The 18,464-nt window shown below is 38.9% G+C and overlaps 1 protein-coding gene across 3 annotated transcripts in view; it reads right to left on the reverse strand.

Annotated features, from left to right (window-relative positions):
• Positions 1–683: 683 nt before the first annotated feature.
• TRDMT1 (tRNA aspartic acid methyltransferase 1) overlaps positions 684–18,464 on the reverse strand; it is an 81,862-nt gene continuing 64,081 nt past the window's right edge. The window contains exons 8-11 of one of the 3 annotated variants that reach the window (XM_062210517.1): positions 16,243–16,586; positions 13,232–13,289; positions 11,171–11,300; positions 684–967 (exon numbers count right to left, since the gene is read on the reverse strand). In XM_062210517.1, the coding sequence (XP_062066501.1) occupies positions 867–967; positions 11,171–11,300; positions 13,232–13,289; positions 16,243–16,586 (633 nt within the window). In that variant the 3' untranslated portion in view covers positions 684–866. The remainder of the gene's footprint in view (positions 968–11,170; positions 11,301–13,231; positions 13,290–16,242; positions 16,587–18,464) is intronic. The other 2 variants (XM_062210519.1, XM_062210518.1) reach the window with 2 other exon arrangements.

Consider the following 18,464-nt stretch of genomic DNA (forward strand, 5'->3'; position numbering starts at 1 on the left):
AAGAAAAGAGTAACTTTCTTCCCTCAATTTTTAATTTTTTTTGTTGGCACTCCAAAGCAGGATGTGGGTATCCTACATGGCTCCTTTAATTGCTGTTCCAAATGACCACTCCCTCACTTAGAATGCTAATGGTATGAGAGTAAATTCAACTCAGAAGCTGAGAAGGAAGATAAAACAAGTTCTGATAATAGCAAACTACAGACAAGTATGTATAAATGAAGAGGGGACAACTTACCCTTCAGGTAGAGGTTGAAGAAAACATAATTAGATAATGTGCACCTACATTTTCTATTGTCTCCTGATGAAGAAGTAATCAAGAATTTAAAGTTGTTTTTCTGACATATTCTTCAGATTATTGTATAAACTGAATTATAAGAACTTGCTTTAAAAATTATATGTTTGTTTAGATGTAAAAAAGGAACATCTAAAGGACTGAAATTAAGTAATACATTCTATTTTTGAAACAGGCTACAATTAGATTCATCATTTTAGAATGAGGAGTAATTAGCAAAAATACAATTATAAGATTCACAAAAACTTCATTATGAATATCTAAAACAATTTATCAGTTTCACTACATTATGCCTGTTATGACACTTATTCTAAAGATAGATTTCACACATGTATCTAATAGTTTCATATGAAAATATACTTTCCATAAAGCATAACAGTAATTTGCACTTCAAAAAATACAATAATATAAATTCAAGAAAACAAGCATATTTTTGTGATATTCAAAATTTCATATTAAAGAAAACTTAAAATAATTAAGTTGAACTTCATCAGAATTATTTTAAAGCAGAATTTTAGAATCATTATCTCTACCTGCATGGATACCATGACTATGTTTCAGAATTATTTCAAAATCATTCACACAGCATTTTGATTAGTTTAGATACTACATGCACATTGAGACTATTTCCAAGTAGACGATAACGCTGCTTCAATGTTATCTTCTCAGGAAACCCTAGAAAGGAGAGATAAAAATGTATAATAAAATCATTTGTAATAGTGACTTCCAGAGATGAAAGGATACATCCTTTAAAAATGGCACAGTAGTCATTTCAAAAATATAACCGTATACCACACAACAAAGTTCTGGTTATGGACAGACTGTATACAGAGAGTAGTGCCGTAACATTTCATTGCCCAGTGACACCATACCTATCTTAGTTTGTGCAAGTATACTCTATGATGATCACAGAATGACAAAACTATCAATGAATTTTTCAATATCTCTTGTTGAGCAGTACATGATTATAAATCAGTAAGATCTCCATGAGAACCTAAACCCCAAAATATTATTTAACATTACATTGCCTAAACACAAAAAGATGTTGCCATATCACATTACATTATATAATGGTGCACACATGCATACATAGATAATATACACAGAACTCATAGAAATCTATATATTAATGACCTTTAGGGAAACTAGTGGGAACCATTATTTCACATTTGTTTCTTTAATATCACTTTTATGAAGATATAATTTACATACTACAAAATTCACCCTTTTAAAGTATACAATTCAGTGGTTTTAATATACACATAGTTTTTCAAACATCCCTACTATCTAAATCTGGAACATTTTCATCACTTCCAAATGAAATTTGGTACCCATCTAGTAGTTACTCCCCATTCCCCCTCTGTACTCCTCAACCATTAATCCACTTTCTGTATCTATGAATTGGTCAATTCTGAGTAATTCATATGAAAGGAATCATGTAGTATATTATTTTTGGCTCTGGCTACTATGACTTAGCATAATGTTTTCAAAGCTCATTCATGTTGTAGCATGTAGCAATAATTCTTCCCTTTTATGGCTGTATAAAAATTTACTGTACATATAAAACATATATCTACTCATCCTTTGATAGACATCTGGGTTGTTTCTACTTTGGCTATTATAAATGTTTTTATGAATATTCATGTATAAATTTTGGTGCACATATTTTCAATTCTTTGTGGTATATACCCATGAGTGAAACTGCTGAGCCCTACAGTAACTCTATATGTAATTTTTGAGGAAAAGTCAGGCTATTTTTTTTTTTTGACAGGCAGAGTTGAGACAGTGAGAGACAGACAGAAAGGTCCTCCCTCTGCTGGTTCACTCCCCCAATGGTTGCCAAGGCCAGCGCCACGCCGATCTGAAGCCAGGAGCCGGGTGCTTCCTCCTGGTTTCCCATGCGGGTGCAGGGACCCCAGCACTTGGGCCATCCTCTACTGCCTTCCCGGGCCACAGCAGAGAGCTGGACTGGAAGAGGAGCAACCAGGACCAGTACCCGGAGCTCCAACCAGGACTAGAACCCTGGGTGTTGGCGCCACAGGGGGAGGATTAGCCAAGTGAGCCACGGCACCAGCCATTCAGGCTATTTTCCAAATAAGTTGCCACCATTTATACTCTTATCAGCACTGTATGAGAGTTCCAGTTTCTCCACATCTTCACCAACACTGTTACTGTCTTTTAAATTTTAGCCATGTTAATAGCTATGAAGTGTTAATTTATTTTTTTTAACCTAGAAACTTTAAGGTATACAAACTTCACACATTTCATATATACAAATTTAGGAACACAGTGATTCTTCTCACACTATTCTCACCCCTGCCTGCACTCCCACCTCTCTTCCTTCTCTCTCTCCTATTCGCATTCTTTTTTTTTTTTTTTTTTGACAGGCAGAGTGGACAGTGAGAGAGAGAGACAGAGAGAAAGGTCTTCCTTTTCTGTTGATTTAGCCTCCAATGGCCGCTGCGGCCGGCGCATCGCGCTGATCCGAAGCCAGGAGCCAGGTGCTTCTCCTGGTCTCCCATGCGGGTGCAGGGCCCAGTGACTTGGGCCATCCTCCACTGCACTCCCAGGCCACAGCAGAGAGCTGGATTGGAAGAGGGGCAACAGGGACAGAATCCAGCGCCCCGACCGGGACTAGAACCCAGTGTGCTGGCGCTGCAGGTGCAGGATTAACCAAGTGAGCCACGGCACCAGCCCCTATTTGCATTCATATTTTTTACAAAGATCTATTTTCAGTTAACTTTATACTCCTAAGATTAACCCTATACTAAGCAAACAGTTTAAAAAATAGTATGAAGAAAAAAGAAAGAAAGCCATCGTTGTTCTTCAATAGTCAAGACAAGGGCTATTTAAAATCATTGCATCTCATATAATAAGAGTGTTAATTGTTAAATTAACAACAGGGGCCGGCTCACTTGGTTAATCCTCCACCTGTGGTGCCAGCATCCCATGTGGGCGCTGGGTTCTAGTCCTGGTTGCTCCTCTTCCTGTCCAGCTCTTTGCTGTGGCCCGAGAGGGCAGTCGAGGATGTCCCATGTGCTTGGGCCACTGCACCCGCATGGGAGACCAGGGAGAAGCACCTGGCTCCTGGCTTCAGACCTGCGCAGCGCCGACCATAGCAGCCATTAAGGGAGTGAACCAATGGAAGAAAGACCTTTCTCTCTGTCTCTATCTATAACTCTACCTGTCAAATAAAAAATAACAACACTGTGCACTTACTCTCTATGTAGGACCTCTGTCTTTAATGAGTTGTACTATGAGAATTAACTGCAAAACTTGTTCTCAAACAGAACTTTATAAGTTGTGTGTGTATGTGTGAGTGGGGATACAAACTGTTGGAATCTTTACTTAGTATAGAGTTGGTCTTCTGTATATAAAGTTAATTAAAATCAATCTTAATAAAGAACGGGATAGCAGAGAGACTAGGAGGTGGGACTGAGTGGGGATGGGAAGGTGGGAACGTGGGGAAGAACCACTATATTCCTAAAATTGTACCTATGAAATTTGCATTCATTAAATAAAAGCTTTAAAAAAAAAGAAGAACCACACAAAACACTTAGAATTCTTGAGAATAAGGTGGATCCAAAAGTCATTACTTTTAGAAAGAAATCACGCCACAGAAAGAAGTTTTTTGGAAAGAGACTGGAAATGTTACCACTGGTTGGAAATTTTGTTGTTGAAAACGATATAATATTTTGATGTTTTATAATGTTTAGAAGCCCTTAGTTTCAAATTTATAAACTTTGTAAACAGAAAAACTTCCACTTGAAGAGTCCCAGATATTTAGACTCACAAATGCAATGCCTTCTGCTTTGTAAGATGATCTAATGGTTATGAAGGAAGATGGTTAGTCAAGTTTCAACAAAATCTCACTTAGTTAAAAAAAAAATCATTGCATCTCAAAGTGTCAAATTTACTTCTATAGAATACCTTTTAGGTACTCTATCAGTTAGCACAGATTAAGAATAACATATAGTGCCGGCGCCGCGGCTCACTAGGCTAATCCTCCGCCTTGCGGCACTGGCACACCGGGTTCTAGTCCCAGTTGGGGCACCGATCCTGTCCCGGTTGCCCCTCTTCTAGGCCAGCTCTCTGCTGTGGCCCGGGAGTGCAGTGGAGGATGGCCCAAGTGCTTGGGCCATGCACCCCATGGGAGACCAGGAGAAGCACCTGGCTCCTGCCATCGGATCAGCGTGGTGCGCCGGCCGCAGCGCACCTACCGCGGCGGCCATTGGAGGGTGAACCAACGGCAAAAGGAAGACCTTTCTCTCTGTCTCTCTCTCTCTCTCTCACTGTCCACTCTGCCTGTCAAAAATAAAAAAATAAAATAAAATAAAAAAATAAAAAAAAAGAATAACATATAGTATTCGTCTTTTTTGGGACTGGCTTATTTCATTAAGTATAGTGTTATCCATTTCATTGCAAAAGACAGGATTTCACTTTTTTTAAGCACTGTGTAGCATTCAATAGTATACATATATCAGGATTTCTTTATCTAGTCTTCAGTTGATGCATCTCTGGGTTGATTTCATATCTTAGCTATTGTGAAGTGAGCTTCAATAAACATGGAGGTACATATCACTCTTCAATATGCTGATTTCTTTTCATTTGGGTAAATTCCCAGGTATGGGATGTCTGGGTCATATAGTAGGTGTTTATTAAGATTTCTGAGGTATTTCCATACTGTCTTCCACAGTGGCTACACCAGTTTATAGTCCTATCAAAAGTAGATTAGAGTACCTTTTTCCCTACATCCTCACCAGGATTTTTGTTGATTTGTATATGAAAATCATTCTAACTGGGATGAGGTGAAACCTCATTGTGGTTTTGATTTGCATTTCCCTGATGGCTAGTGATTTTGAACATTTTATCAAGTATTTGTTAGCCATTTGAGTTTCCTCTCATGAAAAATGCCTGTTCAAGTCCTTTGCTCATTTCTTATTTGGATTGTTTGTTTTGTTGTTGTTGAGTTTCTTGAGTTCTTTATAGATTCTGGATATTAATCCTTTACCAGTTGCATAGTCTACAAATAATTTTTGCCATTCTGTCAGTCTTCTCTTCACTTTGCTGAGTACATTTTTTGTAGTACAGAAGCTTCTCAGCTTGATGTAATCCCATTTGTCGATTTTTGCTTTGCTTGCCTGTGCCTCTGGGGTCTTTTCCAGTAAGTCTTTGTCTTATGCCAATGTATTGCAGGGTTTCCCAAATGTTCTCTAGTAATTTATGGTATTGGGTTGAAGATTCAGGCAGGTCTTTGATCCATTTTAAATGGATTTTTGTGTAAGTGTAAGGCAGGGGTCATGCATCATACTTCTGCACATGGAAATCCACTTTTCCCAGTACCATTTGTTGAAGAGACTGTTCTTGCACCAGGGGTTGATTTTTAGCTCATTTGTCCAAGATAAGTTGGTTGTAGATGTGTGGATTGATTCCTGGAATATCTATTCTGTTCCACTGAGCTAGATATTTGTTTTTCTTACCAGTAGCAGACTGTTTTGATTATAACTGCCCTATAGTTATTGAAATCTGGTGTTGTGTGCCTCTGGTTTTGTTATTGTTCTTTAAGATTATTTTAGCTATGGGGGGAGGGTCTCTTGTGTTTCCATATGAATTTTAGCATCATTTTTTTCTAGATCTGAGAAGAATGTCCTTGGTATTTTCATTGGGATTATGCTGAATCTTTAAATTGCTTGTAGTAGTATGGACATTTTGATGACACTGATTCTTCCAACCCATGAACATGGAAAATTTTTCCTTTTTGTGTGTGTGTGTGTGTGTCTTCTATTTCTTTTAACATTTTGTAATTCCACTGTAGAGATCTTCGACATCCTTGGTTAAATTTATTCCAAGGTATTTGATTATTTTTGTAGCTACTGTGAATGGGATTGATCTTAGAAGTTCTTTCTCAGCCATGGTATTGTCTTAGTGTATACAACAACTATTGATTTTTGTGTGTTAATTTTATATCCTGCCACTTTAATAAACTCTTCTATGAGTTCCAGTTGTCTCTTAGAGGAGTGTTTCCGATCCCCTTTTTATAGAATCATGTCATCTGCAAATACGGATAGTTTGACTTCCTCCTTCTCAATTTGTATCCCTTTGAATTCCTTTTCTTGCTTAATGACTCTGACTAAAAATTCCAGGACTATACTGAATAGTAATGGCCACAGTGGGCATCGTTGTCTGCTTATGGATCTTAGTGGGAAAGTTTCCAACTTTTCTCCATTCAATAAGATGCTTGCTTTGGGTTTGTAATAGATCACCTTGATTGTCTTGAGGAATGTTCCTTCTATAACCAATTTGCTTAAGGTTTTCATTATGAAAGGATGTTACATGATGATGAACATCTTTTTTCATTTTCATTCTGGCCATTTGTTTATATCCTTTGGAAAAATGTTATTTAAAATGTTTTTGCACATTTTAAACTTTGATTCTTTTTAAACTTTTAAACTTTTTTCTTTTATTGTTGAGTTGTATGAGTTCTTTGTATATTCTGGGAAAAAGTTTCTTGCAGTTGTTTTGAATACCCTACTCCCAGTAACTGATTTTCTCAGGTTAAAACTCTATTTGCTACATACTTTACCAAAATGAGATCTCCCCATAAGCAGGTTTTTAGAATATCCCAGGATGGTCTTTTTATTTAGAATAGTGATTACTAGAAACTGGGAGGAAAGGTAGAGGGAGGATTGATAAAGGGCAACAAAACAGCCAGATATGAAGGGTCAGCTCCAGTTTTTCACAGCACAGTGGGTGACTGCAGCTCATAATCCAGTATTATACTCCATATAGACTTAGAGGAGAGGAGCTGGTAGGCTCCAAACACAGAGAGAGGGTGGACCAGTGGAGATGCTTGTTGCCTGACTTGATCAGTTTATGCTATATGCATGTGTTGAAATAATGCAAAGCACCCCTTAGAGGTATACAATTACTTCAAATTAATCAAAAATATTTATTTTATTTATTTTATAGACTTATTTATTTGAAAGGCAGAGTTATAGAGAAAGAGAGAGAGGAAAGATCCATCTTCCATCCACTGGCTCACTCCTCAAATGGCCACAACACCTGGAACTTGGCCAGGCTGAAGCTAGCACCTGGAACTCCATCCAGATCTTCCACGTAAGTGGCAGGGACCTGAATACTCAGGCCATCTTCTGCTGCTTTCCCAGGCATACTGGCAGGGAGATGCACTTGCATAACAAGTGGAGCAGCTGGAACTGGAACTTGTACTCTGACACAGGACGCCCGACCTCACAGGCAGCAGTTCAATCCATGCGCCACAATGTTGGCCCCAATCAAAAAACTCGAAACATAGGGCCGGAGCCGCAGCTCACTAGGCTAATCCTCTGTTGAAGGGTGAACCAATGGAAAAGGAAGACCTTTCTCTCTGTCTCTCTCTCTCACAGTCCACTCTGCCTGTTTAAAAAAAAAAAAAAAACAACTTGAAACATAAAATTTTAAAATACTATATAGAGGGGAAGAAAGGTGTAAAACGAACAAGTCAGATTTATAAAAATTATGTGTGCATGTGTGTATCTGTGCATATTTTAGAGAGAGATAATAAAGTCTAAACTGATTTTTGGAAAAAATCATGAAATTTTTTAATTAAAAAGTAACTTTTTAAAAACTTGGAGACACTAAAAATAACAGTAATCTTCAAAAACAACTCAGTGTAGAATTAACAAGGTCATGAAAGCGGTTTGATCCAGTAAGTATCGGTTAGTGTCTCTTTCAAAGCCTACTTCCTTCAAAAATGCAGCTACCAGTCACCAAGAGAAGCAGGCCAGAATGCACAGGAAGTTCAATGCAAATCCATCACTGCCAGCAGATAAGCAGCTCAAACAATGGCCACTGTGGACCCAGAGTCAGTCATGTCAGAAACACTTGTGAAGGACACTCATGTCACAGTCCTGCTCAGCAGAAACACCCAGGGGAGCTGGACTACACAAACAGACCACATATCTTAAAAGACAACTCAGCACTCAAAGCCTTTTTTGAATATACTATACTAACACATTCAGAGAGCTTTGAAAGATTCTATTTTGAGGCCGACACTGTAGCATACTGGGTAAAGCCTTTGCCGGGGGCCAGTATCCCCTATGGGCACTGGTTCTAGTCCTGGTTGCTCCACTTTTGATCCAACTCTCTGTTAATGCACCCAGGAAAGCAGCAGAGGATGTCCCAAGTCCTTGGGCCCCTTGCCCCCATGTGCAAGACCCAGAAGAAGCTCCTGGTTCCTGGCTTTGGATCAGCGCAGCTCCAGCAGTTGTGGCCATTTGGGGAATGAACCATCAGATGGGAGACCTTTCTCTCTGTCTCTCCTTCTGTCTTTCTGAAACTGCCTTTCAAATAAATAAATAAATAAATAATTCTTTTTTACTCATCTAAAATTTTATAATGATGAGAAAATATACTTATAAAGGTAAGAAAAGCAAATCAATCTTTATCATTTAAAGAATAAAAGCTACCATTAAATTTTATACTATGATTCCAATATTATGTAAGCACCTTATGTATATTCACTCACTAAATTGTCACAACAACCTTATGAAGAAATTGCTATAATTATCCCATTTCACACGTAAGTACACTAACATAGAGTTGGTAAGGTGGAGCTAAGATTCAAATTCAGTCAGTCCCAGGTTCCAGGCTCCTTAACAATTTTAAGTATTACAAAGTACCTGCTACTTCTTGTTGGGGGTGGTGGGGAGGACTGGGATAAAAATGTAGAAATAGTTTTTATTAGATAGTCAATCTTTTTTCTCTCCTTAGGTGCATGTAAAGAATGTCTGATTACTCATTTAAAAATAGTAACTAAGAAAGCAGAGGGGGAATTACAACTGTTGAGTTCAATTCTTAGTTCTTTATTATTTTTATGGTGTTCTCATTTTGTGACATAAAGTAAGACAAAGAAAATCTATATTTTTCTTAAATAATACTCCCTAGAATATTTGGAACTGAATATCAGTAAAAAAATGCTTTTAAATAAAAAAAAGACAGAGAGCAGAAAATAATCTTGATTTCTGTGACAACACCTGAAAAATTAAATAACCCAGAGGGTAGTCAAATTATATTGAAATTTTGTTCCTAAGATACAAAAGTAATACATTCCAAGACTCAACTGTAAATCTATTATTTATCATTTGAAATGTGATCTATTTGACCCATCATTTACTTCAGGAATACTATTATATTAATATTACAACACGGGGCTGCAGTGGTAGCATAGTGAGTTGGTTCAGCTGTCACCTGGAACACCCACAACACATAGCACAGTGCTTGGGATAAAGTCCCAATTCTAACTTTCCATCTACCTTTCTGCTAATGCGCCTGGGAAGAAATGAAGGTGGCCCAAGTGCTTTGGCCCCTGCCACCCACATGGGACACCTGGATAGAGTTTCTGGTTCCTAGCTTCAATTTGACCCAACTCTGGCTTTGCAGGCATTTGGGGAGTGAACCACTAGATGGATAATCTTGTCTGTCTGTCTGTGTCTCTGTCATTCTGCCTTTCAAAAAGATATTTAATATTATAATGGCATTAGATTCAACAAAATTTGGCTTTTGTGCAAAGCCCCAATCAGAGTTCTCAAAATTAGACTTCCTCCTTCTGTAGTCTGGAAACATATTACCTGCGAGGTCCATCTTTCCCCATGCCCATCAGCCACGTACTAAGAACAGAGCCACTCCCAGGCCTAAGAAAGCCACAGTCTTCTTACAGTTGACAGGGCCCCTTAGGAGTGGGATCAGAAAGAGGAGCTGGGCTGCTCCAACCAGGAAAAGAGAGAACCCAACCTTTTAAGAGCAATAATCCTTGGATTTCCTGGATTGCCAACAGAGTCAGGACTTTGTCCTTCCACTCTACAACTCTATCTTCACTTTTGTTTTTGAGATTCCCTGCTGTGGATCTCTAATCTTCAGCCAACTCTGGCAAAGGTGCTGCTGAGCCTCCCTTTCTTTCCTTTGGAAAAGTCCTTCCTAGATTACCTCTCCACCTGCTCTTTTCTCCACTTAACCCTGCAGGAAAGGACAAGGGCACACAACTGATAAGAACGCATTTTTGTGTAGGAATATAAGTACAAATGCATCTTTTATCCCCCCAAAATTTCTTAACAGTCTTTTAATTTACACATGCACATACACACACACAGCATAGGCATTCATTCACAAGATACCTAGCATTGGGTTACTAGGATCAGACTTCTGGAAGCAAGAACATAAATGGAAAAAGAGGTACTACTAACAACCGCTGTGGAAGACAGAGAAACTCCTGATTTCCCCCTCCTGCCCCTGAAAAACTCTTTGGCCCACTAGTGGAGTTAAGGGTAAGGGAGAATTGCGTCACAGGGAATAAGTTGAGGTGTTATGAGGGAAAAGGAAGGAGGAGAGAAAATGATCAAGAAAGAAAGAAAGGGGCCGGCGCTGTGGCATAGTAAACTAAGCTTCCCTACAACACCAGCATCCCATAGGGGCTTCAGTTCTCATCCTGGCTGCTTCTTTTCTGATCTATTTCTCTGCTAATGGCCTAAGAAAGCAGAAGATGGTCCAAGTGCTTGGGCCCCTGCACCTGTGTGAGAGATCCAAAAGAAACTCCTCACTCCTGACTTCAGATCAGCCCAGCTCCAGCCATTGTAGCCACTTGGGGAATGAATCAGTGGATGAAAGACCCCTCTCTCTGTCTCTTCCTCTCTGTATTTGTAACACTACCTCTCAAACAAATAAAAACATTTTTTAAAAAAAAAGAGGAAAGAAAAAAATGAAGGAAGGAAAGTTCTTGAACTCACTTGTACAGGCAACAGTGTATTCATAAAATAAACTCGGGAGGTCTGAAGGATCTGGGGAGCATTACTAAATGAAAGCTGAGATCTGCGTGATCCTACCCACCGAACTCTGGAGGAAATCCAAGGAGATTTGCTATTTCTCTAGGAGTGAAATACCGCAGTTTAAGCATTGACAGTGTCTTTATCTTTTCTTCTTGTGGCAAATTGGGAAGAGATCTGTAGATATTCTCAATCTGTAAGAAAATATCCAAGATAACTAAAAAAAAAAAAGTAATGTACAACCAGATTTGTTAAGGTAAGATTTCCTTTCTGTGACACAATTTAAAAATCAATGAATGCATAGTCTGCTGGGGTCAAAAATGCCCAAGGCAAAATGTCTCTGTGCAATTAACTAAAATCATTGGCTCAAGAACAGCAACACAAACTACAAAAAAGAACAAAAGGTTTATGTTGAACAGATCAGGATACTTTTCAGTGTTTATGTTATTTTTGATCCCTTGAAATTAAATCATAAGAATATCTACAAATGACTTAAAGCATAAAAGAAACATAGAGAAACATACAAAGGAAACTTAGCCAACCAATAAAGTTCGCAATACTAACAAAAAGATCAAACAAATATTTGTTGTTTATAATCAAGTTCACAAAATCAAGATATTTCCTCTTTTTTTTTTTTATTTGACAGTTATAGACAGTAAGAGAGAGAGAGAGAAAGGTCTTCCTTCTGTTGGTTCACCCCCCAAATGGCCGCCATAGCTGGCACTGTGCCGATCCAAAGCCAGGAGCCAGGTGTTTCTTCCTGGTCTCCCATGCGGGTGCAGAGGCCCAAGCACTTGGGCCATCCTCCACTGCACTCCCGGGCCACAGCAGAGAGCTGGACTGGAAGAGGAGCAACCAGGACTAGAACCTGGCGCCCATATGGGATGCCGGTGCCCCAGGTGGAGGATTAACCAAGTGAGCCATGGCGTCAGCCCCAAGATACTTTCTTAAAATGACAAAACATATTAAGCCAGCAGTGAGTAAAGGCACAGCCTGCAGTGCTCTTGGTTTCGGATCAGCCTAGCTCCAGCTGTTGTGGCCATTTGTGGAGTGAACCAGTGGATGGAAGACCTCTCTCTCTCTTTCTCTCTCTCTCTCTCGCCCTCGCCCTCGCCCTCGCTCTCTGCTTCTTCCTCTGTAACTCTGCCTTTCGAATAAATAAATAAATCTTAAAAAAAACATATTAAGTGATTTCTCAAATTCAAATTTTTTTTGCCAATTATAGGATTTTTATCATAGGCCAACTGCATTAACAGTTAAGATGATGAACCACTATAAAAAAAGATAATGTGATCTCAAGTTTAAAGTATTAAAAAAAATGTGGCTGGTGCCGTGGCTTAACAGGCTAATCCTCCACCTTGCGGCGCCGGCACACCGGGTTCTAGTCCTGGTTGGGGTGCCGGATTCTGTCCTGGTTGCCCTTCTTCCAGGCCAGCTCTCCGCTATGGCCTGGGAGTGCAGTGGAGGATGGTCCAAGTCACTGGGCCCTGCACCCGCATGGGAGACCAGGAGAAGCACCTGGCTCCTGGCTTCGGATCAGCGAGATGCGCCGGCCGCAGCGGCCATTGGGGGGTGAACCAATGGCAAAAAGGAAGACCTTTCTCTCTGTCTCTCTCTCTCTCTCACTATCCACTCTGCCTGTCAAAAAAAAAAAAAAAAAAAAAAGTAACTTGCTTTGTATCAGATTAGTATTCAACCATGACATCACAAAGAGTTTACAACTAAAGTATTAATAAGCTGCATTTTTTCCTTAAAGGAAAGCTTTATAGTATGTGCTACAAAGGAAATCTGCAATATTAAGATGTTTGTGCAAAATTTTGTAGAATATTTACTGTAGAGCAAATTTCAATGACTATTTATGAAATACAAAGAAATACACAATGTAGGAAAATGGGAAAACAAAACACAAAACATCCCTTGTGCATAAGCTTATATACAGCAACAAGAAAACTAAGACTTATTTGACAATAAACACTTTATATGAATACATATGAGTATCAATGAGTGAATAATATATGTATATATTCATCCCCAGTTGAACTTGTAAGGCTATTTTAACACTTAAATTAAATGTAGTATTCTTTATAAGTTTTCAAATATTTTCATTTCATAATACAGGTCATACCTGCACATCTTCTGTGGTCTGTAACACCGATCCTGTCCCTTCGATATAGCTTCCATAGCTGAAAAATTAACATAGATATTAAGCAACACCTAATGTATTTGTTAATGTGAAATTTCTTAAATATTTCTTGAATGAAGCAAATTTACACAGCTACATGCTTTTGAAGTATCTTAAATTATATCACACAAACATGCTTTGTAACTGAAAAATTACTAATTAAAAGATATAAGATAAATCTATCTGAAATTTTCAGGAACCAAACATGGCAGTGTTTCCAGTAGAAAATATACTTTATATTCAAATGCTGCTCCGTATCAGCATTTCTGCCACAGTAAACCAAATGTCACGTACATGACAATAAGTTGTGATAATGCCTGAACCATCATTTCTTCTCAGGAATCCAAAACCCTGTTCTCTAGCATCATGATGAACAGTTTATTGAGCCTAGGGCAGCCTCTCATGTAACACAGCACATTTTCACTTACATTGTTCATATAATAATAAGACCGTAAGATTAAAAATAAATTGCAAAGAAGACCTCAGAAATGCAAAGTGCTAGTAATATTTCTAATACCATTGCCAAGCTGTTCAATATATTAACATTATTTTTTCCTCCAAGAAGAAAATTTAAAATATAAAGTAGAGAAAAAAGGTCACACCAGGGAAACAAATTGTTTTCTCATGTATATCACACATATATAAACATGTGTATATATTATCCACAGTAGACTTTTACAGTACAGCGTCTCTATATCATCTTTATGATTACAGAAGAATTTCAAGGTTGTTTTTTATTACAAATTTGATAAGTCTTGTTTTATGAGTCCTAAATAGAACCTATTGGACATGGCAACAGACAAGAGCTGAGTGCAGTCTTTTAAGGCAGCAGAGAGCAATAAATTCTTTTCCTTGGAAGTACAGGGCAGAGTATGACAAAATCAAAAGTCCTAGTATGACTATATCAGGGCACAGTATATTGTCTGAGATAGCTTGCTCTTAGGTAAAAAGAGAAGGCTTGAATTATGATACCATAGACCTACCTATCAAATGAGGTTGAACAACATTCACAGAGCAGAGATAGGGACCTTTAGTAACACTTTCCTGAAAAGACCTAAGAGTCGTCTGATTTACAGGTTTAAACAAGTTGATGAAAAACATACTAAGAATTTGAGAAACTACTCAGAGGAATCCCCAAAATTTACATCAAGAGATAACCAATAAAATGAATTACGATATATGCATCATGAGAACAGAAAAGGCCTTCAGGGGTCGCCACTGTGGTGTAGTGGGTTAAATCGCCACCTGCAGCTCCAACATACCATATAGGTGCAGGTTTGAGAGCTGGCTGCTCCACTGCCAATACAGCTCTCTGCAAATGTATCTGGGAAAGCAGCAGAAGATGGCCCAAGTGCTTGGGTCCCTGCACCCACATAGGATATCAGAAGGAAGCTCCCAGTTCCTGGCTTTGGCTTGGCCATTGCAGCCACTTAGGGAGTGAACCAGCGGATAGCAGACTTCTCTCTCCTCTTCCTCTCCTTCTCTGTAACTCTGCCTTTCAAATAAATAAATAAATATTTAAAAAAAAAAAAGAAAGAAAAGGGTTGACGCTGTGGTGTAGTAAGCTAAGACTCCGCCTGTGGTGCCAACATCCCATACAGGCGCTGGTTCGTGTCCCAGCTGCTCTTCTTCTGATCCAGCTCTCTGCTACAGCCTGGGAAAGCAATAGAAGATGGCCCAACTGTTTGGGTCCCTGCACCCATATGGGAGACCCAGAAGAAGCTCCTAGATACTGGCTTTGAATCAGCTCAGCTCTGACCAATTGTGGCCATTTGGGGAGTGAACCAGTGGATGGAAGACCTTTCTCTCTGTCTCTCCTTCCTTCTGTAACTCTACCTCTCAAATAAAAAAAGTTTAAAAAAAAGACCTTTATGCACTATTAAACATCTAATTTATATTGTGCAGTGACCAAAGAGCACATAATATTGTATTCAGTATCAGTATGCTACCATTTACTCAAAGTGGGAATAAGAATATGCATTTAAACACACCCTCAAGAACAGTATATCTGAAAGATTATATAGAAAATTGATATCACAGAGTTGCAAATAGAGAAGAACACTGGGTGACCAAGAGACAGAAGTAGAAGTGAGTCTTACAATCTTAGTATCTTTCAAATTTTGGATCATGGGAATATATTACTTATTTAAAAACAGAATAAAATTTAAGTTTAAAAATTACCCTGGGGCCGGCACTGTAGTGTAGCGGGTAAAGCCGCCATCCCATATGGGCGCCGGTTCAAGTCCCGGCTGCTCCACTTGCAATCTAGCTCTTTGCCATGTCCTGGGACAGCAGCAGAAGATGGCCCAAGTCCTTAGGCCCCTGCACCCATGTGGGAGACCTGGAAAAAGCTCCTGGCTCCTGGCTTTGGATCGACGCAGCTCTGGCAGTTGCAGCTGTTGGGGGAGTGAACCAGCTGATGGAAGACCTCGCTCTCTGCCTCTCATTCTCTATGTAACTCCAACTTTCAAATAAATAAATAAATCTTTTAAAAAATTACCCTAACATGCCCCAGATGATTCAACTATTATTTCTTTATATTAAAATTAGTTTCTTCTTACACATTGATCATGAGAGTGGACTTAATTCTTTGAGGTTTGATATGCCATGGAAAGAAAGCAGTAAAAAATTATCAGGTGACAAGCTACAGAAAACATTTCCATCATGGGTATTTAAGCTCCTATGAATATCAAAGAGCCTTGTCTTAGGAACACTTTTGTGCATGATGCACATAATGTTCTGCCAGAAGGAATTTTCACTCATGTTCTACTGAAACACAAAGCAGGCAACGAGGGACACACACACACACACACAAATCAACCTAGCAGAAACATTTTATAAAATGCTCCTTATTTTAAGTATTAAAATAAACAACAGCTATTAAACAAAACAAAACCAAACAAAACACCTGGTTATTCTGGATATAACATGAGCAAAGTCTCTTATAGACCTACCCTTTGGTAAAGCAAGTGGACCTTCTACAAGTGGGCCTAACAATATCTAATAAAAGAGCATATCGCAGCAATGACTTTGGTGGCAAAAAATATTGGTTCATGTCAATGTCATCGTCAAGAAAATCTTTCAGCATTTGCACAGAGATATCATTGTCCTGTTGATGTTTCCTTTCAATTTCTTCTGCAGTTTCAAGCTTAAAAAGAACAGTATCTTTTCCAGAACACTGTGTGCTGCCATCAAAACAAATATTTGGTTGGATTTCCTTTTCTTCATTTTTCTGTTTTGTATCTATTGTATATTTTTGTGGATATTCAGATTGAATTTTGGGGAACTCCATCAGTACCTGGCATTAAGTAAAAATGCACAAACTGTCAAAAGCTTTATCAAAAATAAAAGACAGATTAGTAACATCTAGTCAACACTATACAAAAATATCTTCAGCCTTTCTAGGATTACCATTAAAAAGATAGAAATTGTGGAATACTTACACAGTTATTATAAGATAGTACTCATATATAAGTTACTTATATATTTAGTGCCATTAGATTATGGAAGATTTACCTCATGGAGTTACTGTTTCTGTATTTATTAATAAAAACATTGAACAAAATAATAGGAAGTATGTGGAATATAGATACAGTATGACATTTGGAAAAGAAGCTTAGAAGCCAGCATTAACATTTCTAGAAAGTCTCAAATTCTTTCAATAAAGGAAAAACTGGAACATACTCATGATCTTCAAGAAAACTAGTAATTGAAAAAAAAAATTGGCTGGTGCTGCGGCTCACTAGGCTAATCCTCCGCCTGCGGTGCCAGCACCCCAGGTTCTAGTCCTGGTTGGGGTGCCGGACTCTGTCCCGGTTGCTCCTCTTCCAGTCCAGCTCTCTGCTTGTGGCCCAGGAGGGCAGTGGAGGATGGCCCAAGTGCTTGGGCCCTGCACCTGCATGGGAGACCGGGAGGAAGCACCCGGCTCCTGGCTTCAGATTGGCGCAGCGCGCCAGCCGTAATGGCCATTTGGGGGGGTGAACCAACAGAAGGAAGACCTTTCTCTCTCTCTGTCTAACTCTGCCTGTCAAAAAAAAAAAAAAAAAAAAAAAAAGAAACAAAAAATTGCTTTTCACTGTGAAAGTTTATTTCTACTCAGGAGTCTCAAAGGAAAAACTTGCTTCTATAAAACAGAACCATGAAATTCCATTTTATTAAAAAAAAACTTTCAGGTATTTTTAGGGATAAAGCCTTTGCTAAAACTTTATACAAGGCTTTTAGAATTCTCCACTATGAAAAGGGAGATTCATTAATATTACAGGAAATTCAAATAATACAATGGCTCCCCTGTAGCAGGATCGAACTTTTGAGTATTTACTTGTAGAGAGCTTCACTGAACTACTGAAACTGTTTTTCACCTTCATTCATTCACCTGAAGCACACATAGCTGCTCAGATTGTTAGAGACTCTATCTATAGCAATTGAACTGTTAGAGACTTCTATCTATAGCAATTGAACATTTCATTTTGGCTTGTACTAATTATTCCCATATTTTAATCAAGCTAAATAGCATTGGCTTTAAAGAAAATGCAGGCCGGCGCCGTGGCTCAACAGACTAATCCTCCGCCTTGCGGCGCCGGCACACCGGGTTCTAGTCCCGGTCGGGGCACCGATCCTGTCCCGGTTGCCCCTCTTCCAGGCCAGCTCTCTGCTGTGGCCAGGGAGTGCAGTGGAGGATGGCCCAAGTGCTTGGGCCCTGCACCCCATGGGAGACCAGGAGAAGCACCTGGCTCCTGCCATCGGAACAGCGCGGTGCGCCGGCCGCAGCGCGCTACCGCGGCGGCCATTAGAGGGTGAACCAACGGCAAAGGAAGACCTTTCTCTCTGTCTCTCTCTCTCACTGTCCACTCTGCCTGTCAAAAAAATAAATAAATAAAAATTTAAAAAAAAATGCAATCATGTGCTAAAATATTCAAGCCATTTTTAAGATAGGATATCTTAAATTTAACCAATGGCTTCAATTGGAAAAGGAAAATAATAAATGCAAAATAGTCAATGATCAGAAGAGAAGTTATACAGAGAGGAAAAGCGGGATAAAAACATAAGTGGTTACTATATTTTACATTTAACTTGTATTTTAATGAAGATTTTTTGTTTTTCATCTTGTTTTTGTTTTCACTGAACTAATAAAAGCTGCATCAGGAGAAGAAAAAGGTCCTGAAGATGAACCTAGGAT

The sequence above is a fragment of the Lepus europaeus genome, chromosome 14, assembly GCF_033115175.1.
Source record: "Lepus europaeus isolate LE1 chromosome 14, mLepTim1.pri, whole genome shotgun sequence".
Taxonomy (NCBI): domain Eukaryota; kingdom Metazoa; phylum Chordata; class Mammalia; order Lagomorpha; family Leporidae; genus Lepus; species Lepus europaeus.